At 37.6% G+C, this 20,087-nt stretch overlaps 1 protein-coding gene across 1 annotated transcript in view; it reads left to right on the top strand.

Annotated features, from left to right (window-relative positions):
• Positions 1 to 20,087, top strand: part of LOC133636286 (FH1/FH2 domain-containing protein 3-like) — a 142,688-nt gene that overhangs the window by 81,239 nt on the left and 41,362 nt on the right. Inside the window, 5 exon segments of the mRNA XM_062030145.1 lie at positions 6,226 to 6,293; positions 14,650 to 14,755; positions 15,572 to 15,666; positions 17,264 to 17,375; positions 17,444 to 17,538. Of these exon segments, the coding sequence (XP_061886129.1) occupies positions 6,226 to 6,293; positions 14,650 to 14,755; positions 15,572 to 15,666; positions 17,264 to 17,375; positions 17,444 to 17,538 (476 nt within the window).

The raw sequence follows: 20,087 nt of genomic DNA, 5'->3' as shown, positions 1-20,087 counted from the left end.
CACGAGCAGACAAGCATTACAGGGAGACAGAACAGGATCAAACATTACAGGGAGACAGAACAGGATCAAACATTACAGGGAGACAGAACAGCATCAAACATTACAGGGAGACAGAACAGAATCAAACATTACAGGGAGACAGAACAGGATAAAACATTACAGGGAGACAAAACAGCATCAAACATTACAGGGAGACAGAACAGGATCAAACATTACAGGGAGACAAAACAGCATCAAACATTACAGGGAGAAGGAACAGGAACAAACATTACTGGGAGACAGAACAGGATCAAACATTACAGGAAGACAGAACAGGATCAAACATTACAGGGAGACAGAACGGGATCAAACATTACAGGGAGACAGAACAGGATCAAACATTACAAGGGAGACAGAACAGGATCAAACATTACTGGGAGACAGAACAGCATCAAACATTACAGGTAGACAGAACAGGATCAAACATTACTGGGAGACAGAACAGGATCAAACATTACTGGGAGACAGAACAGGATCAAACATTACAGGGAGACGGAACGGGATCAAACATTACAGGGAGACAAAACGGGATCAAACATTACAGGGAGACAGAACGGGATCAAACATTACAGGTAGACAGAACAGGATCAAACATTACAGGGAGACAGAACAGGATCAAACATTACAGGGAGACAGAACGGGGTCAAACATTGCAGGGAGACAAAACAGGATCAAACATTACAGGGAGACAGAACGGGATCAAACATTACAGGTAGACAGAACAGGATCAAACATTACAGGGAGACAAAACAGGATCAAACATTACAGGGAGACAGAACGGGATCAAACATTACAGGGAGACAGAACAGGATCAAACATTACAGGGAGACAGAACAGGATCAAACATTACAGGGAGACAGAACGGGATCAAACATTACAAGGGAGACAGAACAGGATCAAACATTATTGGGAGACAGAACAGCATCAAACATTACAGGGAGACAGAACAGGATCAAACATTACAGGGAGACAGAACAGGATCGCTGACGGGTCTGCCAACTTCCGGCTCCCCTTCCAAAAAAAGGTGAGAAACAACACCAAAACTTTAAATGTTCCATTGAAAATAAAGAACATTACACACGGCGCTCAGAAATCTGTCAAAATGTTTTAGTAAGACTTTGAAGCCGCACCGCTTGGTGGATTATCGGCCCATTACGCCTACTGTAGTCAGAGATACAAGTGTTACTATGGTGTGTGTATAAGGACCACAAAATTGCACCCATCAGCAGACATATTAATTGGCGTTTTGTTTCACAATATTATGCAAAACCAAATTTTCTTTCCTTCTGGTACCTGCTGATCTGTATTTGAGATTTGCATAAGTCCTGAAAATTTGCGCACGTCCGCCACTGTAGTCCGTGCCGACACCGTAGTCGATAAGTTTCTTATTTTTCTCTATCTTCTTGTAGAGAGGTAAACGCTGGGGACGGAGGGGAGAAAATTCAGTCCACGCCTGGGCCCCTGGAGAGGGCGTCCAGACTGAGGCCAAGGGGAAAAAACTCATAGCCATAGCACACATAAGCATGTGTGTAAGAGGGAAACATCAAAGAACACAAAGGACATTAAAGACATTAAAAGAGCAGAGCTGATGCAACCAGACATTTCTACACACAGCCACAAAAGTAAAACAACAACAACAGAAAAAAAATAAAAATAAAAACATATACACTGTGGTGGCCTCTGCGGTGTTCCACGCCATCGTCTGCTGGGGTGGGGTGAGCATGGCCAGAGACAGGAGCAGACCCAACAAAGCAACCAAGAGAGCCGACTCCACCCTCGGCCGCCCACTAACTCTTAAGCTCACATGTTATTTTCAGTGTAAACAGTCAGCTGGAAAATAATTTGATTTTGAAAAACTTGTTCTGTCTCCCTGTAATGTTTGTCTGATCTTGAATGGGATTGTGCTGAAAATTTTAATTTCCCCTCGGGGATTAATAAAGTATTTCTGATTCTGATTCTGATTATATATATATATATATATATATATATATATATATATATATATATATATATATATATATATATATATATATATATATATATATATATATATATATATATATATATATATATATATATATACAGTATGTGTATATATATACAGTATGTGTATATATATATATATATATATATATATATATATATATATATACATACTGTATATATATATATATATATATATATATACACATACTGTATATATATACACATACTGTATATATATATATATATATATATATATATATATATATATATATATATATATATATATATATATATATACACATACTGTATATATATACACATACTGTATATATATATATATATATATATATATATATATATATATATATATATATATATATATATATATATATACAGTATGTATATATGTGTGTGTCTATATATGTGTATATATATGTTTATATATACATGTATATATAGATAGTACTTTACTGATTCCTTCAGGAGAGTTCCCTCAAGAAAATTAAAATATGTATGTATATATGTATATACTGTATATATATGTTAATATATACATATGTACATGTATATATGTATATACTGTATGTATGTATATGTATATACTGTATGTATCTATATATGTACATACGTATGTATATGTATATATGTATCTATATATGTATATACGTATGTATATGTATATATGTACAGTATATGTGTATATGTATGTCTATACGTATCAATCAATGTTTATTTATATATCAATCAATGTTTATTTATATAGCCCTAAATCACAAGTGTCTCAAAGGGCTGTACAAGCCACAACGACATCCTCGGTACAGAGCCCACATACGGGCAAGGAAAAACTCACCCCAGTGGGACGTCGGTGAATGACTATGAGAAACCTTGGAGAGGACCGCATATGTGGGTAACCCCCCCCCCTCTAGGGGGGGGGGTTACCCATACACATACATACGTACAGTATGTATGTGTATATATGTATCTATATATGTATGTATATGTATCTATATTAGGGCTGCAACTAACGATTAATTTGATAATCGATTAATCTGTTGATTATTACTTCGATTAATCGATTGATAATCGGATAAAATAATTAAATAATAAATGGGTTATACTTGTATAGCGCTTTTCTACCTTCAAGGTACTCAAAGCGCTTTGACACTAGTTCCACATTCACCCATTCACACACACATTCACACACTGATGGCAGGAGCTGCCATGCAAGGCGCTAACCAGCAGCCATCAGGAGCAAGGGTGAAGTGTCTTGCCCAAGGACACAACGGACGTGACTAGGATGGTAGAAGGTGGGGTTTGAACGCCAGTTACCAGCAACCCTCCGATTGCTGGCACAGCCACTCTACCAACTTCGCCACGCCGTCCCTGAAAATAGACAAACTACATTTCTATCCTATCCAGTATTTTATTGAAAAAAAACAGCATACTGGCACCATACTTATTTTGATTATTGTTTCTCAGCTGTTTGTAAATGTTGCAGTTTATAAATAAAGGTTTATTTAAAAAAAAAAAAAAAAGCCTCTGCGCATGCGCATAGCATAGATCCAACGAATGGATGACTAAATTAATCTGCAACTATTTTAATAATCGATTTTAATCGATTTAATCGATTAGTTGTTGCAGCCCTAATCTATATATGTATATACATATGTATATGTATAATTGTACAGTATAAGTGTATATGTATGTATGTATATATATATATGTATATAAGTACTGTATATGTGTGTATAAATATGTGTATATACTGTATATGTCTGTATATGAATATATGATCAAATAAAATATTAGGAAAAAAATCGAATAAAAAAAAATGTAAACAGTGCAGAATCAAAGGATTTTTTTAATTTGAAAAATAGATAATAAATCAAATATTTAAAAAACAATTATAAAGAAAAATAAAACAAAATAAATACGTAAATATAAGAATTAAAAGAGTAGTAGATGGTTGTTGTTGCTTTTGTTTAGTTGATGGGTATTATTGACCTAGTTTTGATCAAACAGTAAAAGAGAATCAGGAAGTAGTTTAAATATTGTGTTGATATCGTTATCAGCCCATCTCACCTAAGGTGGATCGGTATCAGGCAGCATAAAAACCCTGATTAGAACAGTCCTACTTTGAAGATCAACATATTATATGTATGCTAGCATGATGAGCACAACCAAGGGGGTGTCCACATGTTGAAGATATATAGATATTATATGTTTACTCGCATGATGAGCACACCACCTAAATCCTGTTGTCTCACACTGGAGATTTGTCACACCTAACTGCTCGCTGGCGGTGGTGAACCACGGCCAAGTTTGACGCTTATCACAGCTGCTGACTCGCCCGCGATGGATAACAGATGTTTCTGGAAAGGTTACGCTGACAGCTTCGCTCGCTGCACACACGGTTGTCATGCGCTCGGGTCCAAGTGTGATCCAGTGACCCAGACAACGACACCCAGTCACAACTTTGGCATGGGTCTGTCCTGTCTTCACCTCCTGTGCTGGCGGCGGTGGTATCCCCTCCCCCTCCTGATGGCGCAGGGATTGTGCATCAGCACGCAAATTTAGGATTTATACGCCTCGTTTTGCCCAATCCCCCTCCTGCTGACCTGCAATACAACGCACAACGCGGCCACACAAACACGCTATTAGGCGTAACGCACAAAGCAGTAGTCATGCTTTTTTTTGTCTTCTCCAGCTTCTCAGGCAAATCATATAGTTGATGTAGATGCCCATATAGGCTGTTCAGATTTACTTTACAAAAGAGAAGTGTAGGATACTTCTCTTGTTGCCTTATTTGTATTTGACTTTATTAAATGTACCGGTATTTATATTAGAAACACAACACGTGTATATAACAAAGGGTGCAAAGTCTGCAGGCAGTAGGAAACACATGGTTAAGTGTAGGGAGTAAAACTGATGGCAGTCTAAAGTTCAAGATTTTTGAAACTCTTTGTTCAGTGGATCAGATGTTTGATGAAGCTCTGTGTCTATCTACCACCACTACTGTTTTCTGTTTATTTGTTACTGACTCTGGCAGGACACCTCTGCCTCTGTTTCACTTTATGTTGCTGGTAAATAATATGGTTGTAGTAGTAGGCTAAAGTTAAATTATTTAGTATGCACTAATTAAAGGGGCAGAGCTTTATGAGACATTTTAGCTTTTATATTTTATAAGATATATTTTTTATAAGAACCACAATTAATAAATATATTTCAGTGAATAACTTATTGTTTAAATCTGTATATAAATATGTACATAAAGTGTTGTAATCATATTGTAAAATGGATGGATGGATGGATGGACGTTTAAAACAAAACTGTTATTATTAATTAGTAAGTATACATTTTTTTAGCCTTTTTAGAGAAAATCATATCATTGTAGTAAATTATGCAAATTACTTGATGATGTCATGGTGACCACGCCCATAGCCACGCCCCCACCGCCACAGGTATCTTGGCAGTTTATGGGAAACACTGATATATATTTCGAAAGGGGAAGAAAATGTCCCAGAAAACAAGGAATTTGTGTAATTTTTTGAGTATAAAAGTACATCTAATTGTGTAAATATGTTCCAGTATTGACAATTACCTGTACAGTGAATAGAGGTTTACAATAGTGATAGTTATTTTTCCATCATCTCCTCTGTATTTGACCCGAGAGGTGCGACTGTTTGGGCTGACAAAAGTCAAACAAACACGGTATTATTTAATACCAAACATGCTTTGTTGACAAGATGGTAGGGTTTTCTTCTGGTTTGAGCACGCACACAACGAGGCGAGGGATCGTTGCCGTCCTATCTGTGCTTTTATCAGCTGGTCCTGAGTGCTTTCCATGTCGTGACCTGAATACCTCATGGCTAAAACCGAGCCAGCGGCTCATTAACATTCCATTACGGCTCTAATCACTATTGCAACGTGGGCATGAGTGTGTGTGTGTGTGAGTGTGTGTGTGTGTGTGTCCGTGCGTGACAGACATCGAGCCAGAGGTCACACACGTGCCGCACGGCCACTGAGGACAGGGTGAAAGTGTGTAGCCAGGGGACAGCCTCGCCAGTGCCGTGTGTGAACATTTTTTTGTCAAACTTTGGTGTTATGCGTGTCAAGAAGGGAACGATCGTCTCAATAATGTTTTTTTCGCTGACAAGGCCAATAAACCGCCATTTTTTCTCTCTCTCTCTCTCCCCACAGAACGACTATACAACTCTAATGGGCGTGACTTGAGGAGGGCGCTCTTCTCACTGAAGCAAATCTTTCAGGTAAACTTCTTGTCCAATCACAGTTGAGTTTGTTGTTATGTTTGGATTACAGTTTGTTTTTTTCAGTATTTTAAGTATGCGCACGCCACCATTTGTTTACGCTTTAACACAGGCCTGGGCAATTATTTTGACTCGAGGGGCCAAATTTAGAGAAAAAAATGTGTCTGGGGGCCGGTATATCTGATTTATAGGAACACTAATACAAAACCTCACAATAATGTCTGATTGAATGCTAAAAAGGTTATGACAGACCGCCTTAAAAAAACGGAATAGAATTTTAAATTTTTTTTACTGAATGAGACACCCAGAATGTACATGAAAATAAAGAATGTGGGATTTACAATATTAACTATGAAGGATAAAACACTGAATATTGACAACATATGAACGTCACACCCCCTCTCCATCCACATATTTTACAATCAAGCGAAACGCAACAAACACAGTGAAATATGAAGACGAAAGGTACAAAAAAAAAAACCACTTACAATCTGATATATCACTAAGCTTTTATTTTGACACGGGGGGGCCAAATTTAGAAAAAAAATGTTTCTGTCGACCAGTATATCGGATTTTTAGGAACACTGATACAAAACCTCACAATAATGTCTGATTGAATGCTAAAAAGGTTATGACAGACCGCCTTAAAAAAACGGAATGGAATTTTACATTTTTTTACTGAATGAGACACCCAGAATGTACATGAAACTAAAGAATGTGGGATTTACAATATTAACTATGAAGGATAAAACACTGAATATTGACAACATATGCATGTCACACCCCCTCTCCATCCACATATTTTACAATCAAGCGAAACAACAAACATGCAACAAACAGCGAAATATGAAGGTGAAAGGTAAAAAAAAAAAACACCCACTATCTTATATATCACTAAGCTTTTATTTACTTCCGTTTTCTGTCTACAGTACTATTATTAGTTAAATTAAAACTGTATTTTTAAAAATGAACTCTTAGAACAGAGCTGAGCAAATATTTAGACTCGGGGGCCACGTTGAGAGAAAAAAACGTGTATGTGTGTATAAATGATATATACACATTTAGCTGTAAAATGTGTTGTACAGTATGTGTGTTTGGGGCCCTTTTTTCCCAGGAACACTAATACTACAGTTCTAAAAACGTTATGACAGACCACCTCAAAAAAATGGAATGGAATTTTACAGTTGAATGAGACACCCAAAATGTACATGAAAATAAAGAAAGTGGGATTTACAATATTAACTATGAACAATAAAAGACTGAATATTAACAACATATGAACATCTTTTACTTCTCAGACCAGCTCCTCCATAGTTGTGTATCTTTTACAATCAAACAAAACACAACAAAAATGTAACAAACAGCAAAATATGAATGCAAAATGTAATAAACACCTACAATATGATATATTATCACTTTTATGCAGACATTTGTTATAAAAATGTGCTTCCGCATCTGTTTTTGACACACACGTTTAGGGCTGGCTGCTCCGAAAACAAACCCCGCCCACTCTGCTTTGTTCCTTGTCTGAGCTGCTGTGACCTAGATTACCGTAATAACTCCTCTAACACCCAAAAGTGCAGATTTCAACCATTGAAATACTTTGTATAGTTTAAGACTTACGGTCATTTAAAACAGCACTACAGTTTTTATGTTAAAGGCCTTAAAATAAATATGTATAACGTCCGGCGGGCCGGATTGAACATCTTAATGCAGTGGTTCTCAAATGGGGGTACGCGTACCCCTGGGGGTACTTGAAGGTATGCCAAGGGGTACGTGAGATTTTTTTTAAATATTCTAAAAATAGCAACAATTCAAAAATCCTTTATAAATATATTTATTGAATAATACTTCAACAAAATATGAATGTAAGTTCATAAACTGAACATCAAATCAAGTAGGCTATTCCATTCATTACCATAAACCCAGAGTTTCCCCCATGGCCCATGCCATAATGGTTTGACCCTACCTGGCGGTGCCACACGGCACCAACTGCCAATCAACTATCGATGTAGAAAACAATGGAGGCTTGGTTAAAGCGTAGCAGTAATGCAGCTGAAAACAAGGAGGAACATGTGCCAAAGAAGGCCAAACCTGAAAAAAATGTTCACAGGGGGTACATCACTGAAAGAAGGTTGAGAACCACTGTCTTAATGGGCCGTAATTTGCCCAGGCCTGCCTTAGAATATGCTTTTATTGCAGTCTATTTTTAAGTCTGTGTAGTATAAAATGAGTAAAACATCAATACGGTATTTTTGTGTCTTGTTTTTGTTGAAATCCTGTGCTTTTTGAGATAAATATCGATAACAAATTCAACCTTAAAGGTGCAAAAACAACTTATCCAACCTATTGGTAGCTGTTTTGGTGTATTTGGGATCTGCATAAGTGCCGAAAATGTGAAATCAAACCATGAAGGCATGGCGGGGATGTTTATAAAACAATCTTGCCTTCCTTAATACTTCCTCCAAACGAGCCGAGTTAGCCGAAGAATCCGTCATTGTAGTCAATAAATGTCTTCTTGTTGTGGGGCAGACTGGCTCGTACATGCACATGCATCCTCCGCTGTTCTAACACAAAGTAGCGTACAGTTTTAACTTGTATTGGTTAGTAGTCTAGCTATTGAAGCGCTAAAAACTAGCGGTACAACAAAGGCGACGGGGAGACGGCATTGTCGAAGTGGAGGCACGTAAATAGGACCCTCCCACAAAATGGTGCATCCCGAAAAACATAATCTATGCAACATTTTGACCACCATTACATTTTTACACGTTTTCAACGTAGATCACAATTTAAAACATGGCAACTTTTGCTGCAACTTTCTGAAAAAAGCAACAACAACAAAAGCCAGCAAAGTCCCGGAGGGACGACACTTTTCCTTTTTATAAGTGATTGACAAACATTGAATAGGTACACTGCAAAAAGTCAGTGTTCAAAAACAAGAATAAAAAATACAAAAATAAGGGGTATTTTATTTGAACTAAGCAAAATTATCTGCCAATAGAACAAGAAAATTTGGCTTGTCAAGACTTTCCAAAACAAGTAAAATTAGCTAACCTCAATGAACCCAAAAATACCTTAAAATAAGTATATTCTCACTAATAACAACTGTACTACTTAGGGGTGTAACGGTACACAAAATTTTTGGTTCGGTACGTACCTCGGTTTAGAGGTCACGGTTCGGTTCATTTTCGGTACAGTAAGAAAACAACAAAATATACATTTTTGGGTTATTTATTTACCAAATTTGCAAAATCTTTCACCAAAAATTTTTTTTTTTAGTGGAATATTTGATGTGAAGTAATGGGAACCTTGGATAGGTCAATAATTCATCTCAGTGGCCTAGTGGTTAGAGTGTCCGCCCTGAGATCGGTAGGTTGGAGTTCAAATCCCAGCCGAGTCATACCAAAGACTATAAAAATGGGAGCCATTACCTCCCTGCTTGGCACTCAGCATCAAGGGTTGGAATTGGGGGTTAAATCACCAAAATGATTCCCGGGCGCGGCGCCGCTGCTGCCCACTGCTCCCCAAGGGGATGGGTCAAATGCAGAGGACAAATTTCCCCACACCTAGTGTGTGTGTGACAATCATTGGTACTTTAACTTTAACTCAACTTAATAATAACAATGATTTTGATTCAATATTATGTTTTGAGCAATGACAGTTTGAAAGAAAAAAAAACAGCTTTGTTTTATTAGTCAACATTGCAACTTTTTCTAAATTACATTTAACCTTTAAGTTTTTTTATTTTACTTTTGTTATGTTTTTCTTAATTTTGATAGTATTTTTAGAATGTGCCGTGGGCCTTTAAAACATTAGCTGTGGGCCGCAAATGGCCTCCGGGGCACAATTTTGACACTCCTGCTATAGATAATAAAACATTAAATGTGATAAATCTATGGATAGAAAGCAGAGCCTGGCGACGCATAACTCTCTCTCTCTCTGTCTCTGCCCCTCCCTCACCAATGCTGCTGCGCGCACAATTTGTTTTGTTTTTAACCCCTTCTTAACCCTGAACGTACATTGAAAATACACGCAACCCTAACTCAAAATGCCGGACATTTGAGGCATTTAAGAAACTCTGCCGGGACAGCTCCGCAAAAGAGGACATGTCCGGTGAAAAGAGGACATATGGTCAGTCTATCCTAGCCCGTTAGCTGCTAGCATGCTGGGTGTTGTGCCTCGGTGTGCATTGTTTACACAACGTGCGTTACGCATACTTAATATGTCCGTGCGGAAACTCATTCGGTACACCTCCGAACCGAACCGGAACCCCCGTACCGAAACGGTTCAATACAAATACACGTACCGTTACACCCCTAGTACTACTATATGAGTACGTATTTTCTATTGTTTCATTGAAAATAAAACAGCAAAGTCCATTTGGCTGTCATCTGTTTTAATTATGAGACACAATTGTGTCAAAGTCATGATTTTTTTTTTCATGCTTGAAGTAAGAAATGATTACTTTAAAAAAGTAGTTTTATACTTGTGAGTGTTGATGACACAGCTTTGCAACAGTTGATATTCTAGTTTCAAGCATGTTTTACTCAATATAGGTCATCAAATCTCAGCAACAAGCTGTAATATCTTGCTGAGATCATTTAGGACCAAAACCCTTAAAACAAGTAAAACACTCTAACATAAAATTTGCTTAGTGAGAAGAATGATCTTATCAGACAGAAAATAAGCAAATATCACTCTTATTTGAGATATTTCATCTTACTTAGATTTCAGTTTTTGCAGTGTAAATAACTGTCTAATCTTGCCAGAGCAAAAAAAAAGGATGTTTTTGGTGACACCAGAGGGGTTTGCTGCCCCCTTCAGGTTTGTGACACAAGTGTCTCCTTAGTCTTGTTTGTCTCACGAGAGAAGAACAACTTGCACTTGTTGTTGTTGTCCTGAACTTGTTTTCTTTTTCAACCAGCAGCACTTTACTGCCTCCTGCTGGGAGGTCTAAACAATGCAATTCTCATGGTTTAATCCAGAGGTTCTTCACCTTTTTGACATCGGGGCCCAACTTTTCCACCGCAGACGGGCCCAGGGGCCACTCAAATATTAACATTTAATTAGTCATCTCAACTTTTGATTTTCAAACCAAACTTGATGAATTTAGCACTTTTCATGCACAGGCCAGTGGCAAACACAAAGTGCTCTTCTAAACAAAACAAAACAAACAAACAAACAAAAAGAACAATAAAAGAAGAAGAGAAGAAAACACACACGCGCACACACACACACACACACACACACACTACCATGAATTGATTAACGTGGATCCCGACTTAAAGGCCTACTGATATTATTCTTTTTTATTCAAACGGGGATAGCAGATCCATTCTATGTGTCATACTTGATCATTTCGCGATATTGCCATATTTTTGTTGAAAGGATTTAGTAGAGAACATCGACGATAAAGTTCGCAACTTTTGGTCGCTGATAAAAAAAAAGCCTTGCCTGTACCGGAAGTAGCGTGACGTCACAGGTTGAAAGGCTCCTCACATTTCCCCATTGTTTACACCAGCAGCGAGAGCGATTTGGACCGAGAAAGCGACGATTACCCCATTAATTTGAGCCAGGATGAAAGATACGTGGATGAGGAACATGAGAGTGAAGGACTAGAGTGCAGTGCAGGACGTATCTTTTTTCGCTCTGACCGTAACTTAGGTACAAGGGTTCATTGGATTCCACACTTTCTCCTTTTTCTATTGTGGATCACGGATTTGTATTTTAAACCACCTCGGATACTATATCCTCTTGAAAATGAGAGTCGAGAACCCGAAATGGACATTCACAGTGACTTTTATCTCCACGACAATACATCGGCGAAGCTCTTTAGCTACGGAGCTAACGTGATAGCATCGGGCTCAAATGCAGATAGAAACAAAAGAAATAAACCCCTGACTGGAAGGATAGGCAGAAAATCAACAATACTATTAAACCATGGACATGTAAATACAAGGTTAATGCTTTCCAAGCTGGCGAAGCTTAACAATGCTGTTGCTAACGACGCCATTGAAGCTAACTTAGCAACGGGACCTCACAGAGCTATGCTAAAAACATTAGCTATCCACCTACGCCAGCCCTCATCTGCTCATCAACACCCGTGCTCACCTGCGTTCCAGCGATCGATGGAGCGACGATCATAGATGCGGTCGGCGGCCCGGAGACGGAGAAAGTCAAGTTGAGGTCGCCGGCTAGCGCATCTGCTATCCATCTCAAAGTCCTCCTGGTTGTGTTGCTGTAGTCCGTCGCTAATACACCGATCCCACCTACAACTTTCTTCTTTGCAGTCTTCATTGTTCATTGAACAAATTGCAAAAGATTCACCAACACAGATGTCCAGAATACTGTGGAATTTTGGGATGAAAACAGAGCTGTTTGTATTAGATTCAATGGTGTACCAATACTTCCGGTTCAACCATCGACGTCACGCGCATACGTCATCACACATAGATGTTTTCAACCGGAAGTTTAGCGGGAAATTTAAAATGTCACTTTATAAGTTAACTCGGCCGTATTGGCATGTGTTGCAATGTTAAGATTTCATCATTGATGTATAAACTATCAGACTGCGTGGTCGCTAGTAGTGGCTTTCAGTAGGCCTCAGATCCCTTTCCCATCAACAACAATGCAAATCATGCAGACTTTTTGGGAGCCAACAACAATTACTTTGGGAAAAATTATGATCCATAAACGTATATTATATATACAGTGGTGGTCAAAAGTGTACATACACGTGTAAAGAACATCATGTCATGGCTGTCTTGAGTTTCCAATCATTTCTACAACTCTTATTTTTTTGTGATGTAGTGATTGGAGCACATACTTGTTGCTCACAAAAATCATCCATGAAGTTTGCTTCTTTTATGAATTTATTATGGCTCTACTGAAAATGTGATGGTCAAAAGTATACATACAGCAATGTTAATATTTGCTTACATGTCCCTTGGCAAGTTGACCTGCAATAAGGCGCTTTTGTTTTTATCCTTCTTTGTGGGGACATTGTCGATTGTCACATCATGTTCGGATGTACATTGTGGACGCTGTCTTTGCTCCACAGTAAGTCTTTGCTGTCGTCCAGCATTCTTTTATTGTTTACTTTGTAGCCAGTTCAGTTTTAGTTTGGTTCTGCATAGCCTTCCCTAACAAGCTGGACTGGACTGTTAACACAGACCACTTGTACAGGAAAGGACAGAGCAGGCTATACTTCCTGAGGAGGCTGCACTCCTTCAACGTCTGTAAAAAACTATTGTGGATGTACTACCAGTCTGTGGTTGCCAGTGTTCTGTACTACATCGTAGTGTGCTGGGGGGCAGCATATCTAAGAAGGACAGCTCCAGACTGGAGAAACTGATCAGGCGGGCCGGTTCTAAGATCGTACTAAAACTGGACTCACTGGTGACGGTGGCAGAGAAGAGGACTGTGGAAAAACTAGTGAGCATCCTGGATGATGCCAGTCACCCTCTGCATATCGTTGTCAGTAGCCAGAGGAGCCTGTTCAGTGCTAGACTGCTTCATCCCAAGTGCAGGACTAATAGACTAAAAAACTCCTTTGTCCCACACGCCATTAGACTGTACAACTCCTCTCTGGGGGGGAGGGGGGGTACTAGGATGACAGGGGATGCAAAACAATAACAGTGTAATACGTTTTCATAACATTGTCACTAATGCCTAGTTTCTCTTGTTATATTCTTATTCTACTGTTATATTTGTATTCTCATTGATGCTTTTTGTTTTTATTCTACTGTAGTATTTTTCTATTTTGTTTCCATTTATACCCCCATTATTTACTTTTTTAAATTCGATCTCAATTCTGTACACTGCTGCTGGAATTTTAAATTTCCTGAGGGAACTCTCCTGAAGGAATCAATAAAGTACTATCTATCTATCTATCTATCTTCAATGCCTTTTCTTAGGGGCACTCACCTTTTGTTTATTTTTGGTTTAAGCATTAGACACAGTTTTACCTGCACACTGCCTCCCGCTGTTTCCCACATCTACAAAGCAATTAGCACCGGCTGCCACCTACTGATATGTAAGAGTATTACACGGTTACTCTGCCAAGCTCTAGACAGCACCGACACTCAACAACAACACAAAATTTGCAGACTACAAATACTGGTTTGCAAAAAAATATTTTTAACCTAAATAGGTGAAATTAGATCATCTCCCACAGCACACCAGACTGTATCGCATGGCACACTAGTGTGCCGCGGCACAGTGGTTGAAAAACGCTGGTTTAACGGACACAATGAAACACAAATAAGCGAATAAAGTCAACTTGTTTTTCCACTCTACTGGTACTTTAACGGTTTAATCCGTAGTGTTTATAATCTAAACTATTTCTGCTTTGCAGGATGACAAAGACCTGGTCCATGAGTTTGTGATGGCGGAAGGTCTGACGTGTCTCATCAAAGTGGGCGCAGAAGCTGACCAGAACTACCAGAACTACATTTTAAGAGGTATATGCATGCTAGTTCTAGTTTTTATTTTTTTTAAATTTTTATTATCTTTTTATTTATTTTTTTAATACATTATAGCCCTTTGAGGTTGTTTGCTCAATGGAAAGTGTTTTTTTACAAATAAAATCCATTATTATTATTATTTACTTTTGGACTGGAAATAATCCAATCATTGACCATTCCCCATGACTTTCCTTTCCCCCCTTTAAAGATACAGGAGCACATTCCCGTTTCACACTCCAAACTTGCCGTGGATCGTCTTACCATAATGACCGAGTGTTTTGCTTTGCCATTACGGGCTTAGCGACTCTCTGCAGCCGCGTGATGGCGCTGCAGAAAAAAAAGGGGGCGTGGGGGTCGTCTGTGCCCCCGTGAGAGAAACTCGCCGACCCCTCTCCACGCCGCGTGGAATCAAAACACGGCGCACATGTGACGCCATGTTTTTGCAACACGTGCGGAAGCTTCTGCGGTCTCCTAGGTGGTGCTGGGGTGTGTGGCGTCAACATGACACAGGCCCACAAATATGCACTCACGGTGGCCATATTGGCACAGTCACTGCAAGAACGCTGCACAGTATTTACTTCAAGTCTCACAATTGTGTATTTCAAGTGTCTCGCTCCGAAATCCAAAAGGTGCATTTAGTCAGCCCTACCATTTTTTTGAAATGACTGTAACTCCCAGATGTATTTTCAGATGTGTAGCGAAGCCTGCTGAAATATGTTTTTTCCTCATGTTTGGCGCCTCTTGGTACATAAATGACTGCGATTATTTCGCCTAAAAGGGGACTTTTAAACAAACCTATGTACTCTTTTTCAGCTCTAGGACAGATCATGCTCTACGTTGACGGCATGAACGGCGTCATCAGCCACACCGAGACAATGGAGTGGCTTTACACGCTGGTGGGCTCAAAGGTAAGACTACTTATATTTTCCACTACACAGATATGAACCACAAATTCGTCATCTCACTCTAGATTTTTAATCGTATTCAATAATTATATCTGACCTACTTACAGTTTACAACCTTGTCAACTGATAAAAAGCATGTGTTAATCACCAAGAGTATTATTGATTAAACACATCAACTTTAGCCTTAGGTCAGGCTGATTAGAAAAATAAGTACTAACCACATAAGATGGGAATCATTAATAACTGACAAAAAATGTATTTACATACAATTACTTTTAATTTTCCTGAGGGAACTCTCCTGAAGGAATCAATAAAGTACTGTCTATCTTATCTAATTAGGTTGAGCGGAAGTACAAACCCCAAAAGCAGTGAAGTTGTCACGTTGTGTAAATGGTAAATAAAAAGAGAATACAATGATTTGCAAATCCTTTTCAACTTATATTCAATTGAATAGACTGCAAAGACAAGATATTTCATGTTCACACTGAGAAACTTGTTTTTTTTTTGCAAATAATGATTCATTTAGAATTTAATTTCCACTTTGCATAAGTGAAGCTGGCGGCGTTTCTGGGTGTTGTTGATAAATGGCTTTGGCTTTGCATAGTAGAGTTTTAACTTGCACTCACAGATGTAGCGACCAACTGTAGTTACTGACAGTGGTTTTCTAAAGTGTTCCTGAGCCCATGTGGTGATATCCTTTACACACTGATGTGGCTTTTTGATGCAGTACCGCCTGAGGGATCAAAGGACTGTAATATCATGGCTTACGTGCAGTGATTTCTCCACATTCTCTGAACCTTTTGATGATATTACGGAGCGTAGATGGTGAAATCCCTAAATTCCTTGCAATAGCTGGTTGATAAATGTTGATCTTAAACAATTTGCTCAGGCATTTGTTGACAAAGTGGTGACCCTCGCCCCGTCCTTGTTTGTGAACGACTGAGCATTTCATGGGAGCTGCTTTTATACCCAATCATGGCACCCACCTGTTCCCAATTTGCCTGTTCACCTGTGGGATGTTCCAAATAAGTCTTTGATGAGCATTCCTATACTTTCTCAGTCTTTTTTGCCACTTGTGCCAGCTTTTTTGAAACATGTTGCAGGCATCAAATTCCAAATGAGCTAATATTTGCAAAAAATAACAAAGTTTTCCAGTTCAAATGTTAAATATCTTGTCTTTGCAGTCTATTCAATTGAATATACGTTGAAGAGGATTTTCAAATCATTGTATTTACACAACGTGCCAACTTCACTGGTTTGATTTGGTACTAGTATCGGTGAAAATGTCAGCTATAAATATTATAATTAATCATTTTTAAAAAATCGATTCAAAATAAATGAATACAAAAATAAAAGTGTTGTTTTTTATCAGAACACATTTTAAAAGGAAGTTTTAAGGCCAGAAGGAGTGTTTCTAACCTGTAACCTGTTTTGAAAAAGCGCCATTGTAATCATTATTCCAAATAATACACTGCGGGAATCGTGTTGCATGGAGACTCGATTCGGAATCGGAATCGTGAGGCGCACATGCAGAGACTTGTCTTATTTTGTGGTAGTGGACACTGTAGGACCAAAAGGTGTTTTATTCCCCGTCCTCCAGTTCCGTTTGGTGGTAAAGACTGCCATGAAACTGCTGCTGGTCTTTGTGGAGTACTCCGAGTCCAACGCGCCGCTGCTCATACGAGCCATTGTGGCGGTGGACGCCAAGAGAGGTGAGTAATGTGGCTCATCATCGGGCGTGTTTGATGCAGTCGCCATAACCAGTGAGTTGCTGTGGCAGGTCGCAAGGCGTGGTCCAATGCCATGGAGATCTTGCAGGAGAAAGACGGCGTGGACACGGAGCTGCTGGTCTACGCCATGACCCTCGTCAACAAGGTACTTCTCAAAGCTTGTGAGGCTGTCAAACCCAAGACCTGGCCCGCGACATCGTTTTGTATGGTCTGGAAATAATATGTTTTCTTACTAAATGTACACATACCTTTCATTTGGAGCCAAATAATACATGTAGTGCATCAACTTGCATAGCTTTACTCAACTTTAATCTGATCTGTAATTGCAACAAATTTGATATTATAAAGACTAGAAAAATGGGAGCCATTACCTCCCTGCTTGGTACTCAGCATCAAGGGTCGGAATTGGGGGTTAAATCACAAAAAAATGATTGCGGGGCGCGGCCACAGCTGCTGCTCACTGCTCCCCTCACCTCCCAGGGGGGTGATCAAGGGTGATGGGTCAAATGCAGAGAATAATTTTGCCACACCGAGTGTGTGGGTGACAATCATTGGTACTTTAACTTTGAACTTTTTTAATACTTTTTGTTCAATTTGCTTGATTTATGATTTTGAAGCAAGTTATCCATCAAATTGTAAAAACTGGAAAAATGACCATGATTTTGCAGGGAAATAAAAACTGCCAGCTTAGTACCGTAAAAAAACAAGTGTGGTACCGTTTTTGCATTTACAGTAATACACCGTAAAAACAACAACTGTGGATTGTATAGTAAAAAAAACTGCAAGTTCAGTCATCAGAATTTTACTGTAAAAAAAATTTAAATATCCAAACTGCGGTAGCGTTTTTTTGCATTTACTGTAATGCGCCGTAAAAACATTAACCCGAGATTTTACGGTTAAAAAAAAAGGCAGCTCTGTCACCAGACTTTATACCTTAAAAAAACTATTTACAGTAATATTTTACTTTTAAAAAAAGAGTTACCTTTTTTTATTTACAGTAATAAGTGTAAAAAAAATAATCGTAATTTTTCTGGTAAAATTCTGGCAACTGAGCTGCCAGATTTTTTACCGTTAAAAAAATTGTGATTTAGGGCTAAATAAAATAAACATTCAATATGCTGTAAAACCGCCATATTTTTACTATACAATTCTGGCAACTGAGCTGCCAGTTTTTTACCGAAAACAAAAGTGGTACTGTTTTTGTTGTTGTTTTTTTTCCAGTTTAGAGTAATATGATGTATAAAAAAAACATCGGAATTTTGGGATACAATCCTGGTAAGAGAGTGACTAGTTTTATACCGTGAAAAAATGGCATACTATTTTTTTATTTTTTTTTACAGTAATATGCTGTAAAACAACTGTACTGTTACAATACAATTCTGGCAACTCAGCTGCCAGTTTTTTACCGTAAAAAAATGGGGGACTATTATTTTATTTTTTTTACAGTAATATGCTGTAAAAACCATCATAATATTTCCTATAAAAATTATGGCAACTGAGCTGCCAGTTTTTTACTGAAAAAAAAGAGTTACCATTTTGTTTGTTTTTTACAGTAATAAGTGTAAAAAAATATATTGTAATATTTATGATAGAATTCTGGCAACTAAACTGCCAACTTTTTTACTGCAAAAAAAAAAAAGTCAAATTTTTTTTTTTTCAATTTATTGTAAAAAAAAAAAAAAACACCATAATAATTACGGTAAAGAAATCTGGCAACTGAGCTGCCAATTTTTTACTGTAAAAAAAAGAGTTACCTTTTTTTATTTACAGTAATAAGTGTAAAAAAAAAAAAATCATAATTTTTCTGGTATAATTCTGGCAACTGAGCTGCCAGATTTTTTACCGTTAAAAAAATTGTGATTTAGGGCTAAATAAAATAAACATTCAATATGCTGTAAAACCGCCATATTTTTACAATACAATTCTGGCAACTGAGCTGCCAGTTTTTTACCGAAAACAAAAGTGGTACTGTTTTTTTTGTTTGTTTTTTTTTCAGTTTAGAGTAATATGATGTAAAAAAAAAACATCGGAATTTTGGGATACAATCCTGGCAAGAGAGTGGCTAGTTTTATACCGTGAAAAAATGGCATACTATTTTTTTTTTTTTTTTACAGTAATATGCTGTAAAACAACTGTACTGTTACAATACAATTCTGGCAACTCAGCTGCCAGTTTTTTACCGAAAACAAAAGTGGTACTGTTTTTTTTTGTTTTTTTTTTCCAGTTTAGAGTAATATGATGTAAAAAAAACCATCATGGGATACAATTCTGGCAAGAGAGTGGCTAGTTTTATACCGTGAAAAAATGGCATACTATTTTATTTTATTTTTTTACAGTAATATGCTGTAAAACAACTGTACTATTACAATACAATTCTGGCAACTCAGCTGCCAGTTTTTTACCGTAAAAAAATGGGGTACTATTTTTTTATTTTTTTTACAGTAATATGCTGTAAAAACCATCATAATATTTCCTATAAAAATTCTGGCAACTGAGCTGCCAGTTTTTTACTGAAAAAAAAGAGTTACCATTTTGTTAGTTTTTTACAGTAATAAGTGTAAAAAAATATATTGTAATATTTATGATAGAATTCTGGCAACTAAACTGCCAACTTTTTTACTGCAAAAAAAAAAAAAGTCAAATTTTTTTTTTTTTCAATTTATTGTAAAAAAAAAAAAAACACCATAATAATTA

The sequence above is a fragment of the Entelurus aequoreus genome, linkage group LG20 (genome assembly GCF_033978785.1).
Source record: "Entelurus aequoreus isolate RoL-2023_Sb linkage group LG20, RoL_Eaeq_v1.1, whole genome shotgun sequence".
Lineage (NCBI taxonomy): Eukaryota > Metazoa > Chordata > Actinopteri > Syngnathiformes > Syngnathidae > Entelurus > Entelurus aequoreus.
The sequence above is the reverse complement of the archived record's forward strand: the minus strand, read 5'-3'. Positions and strand labels throughout refer to the sequence as shown.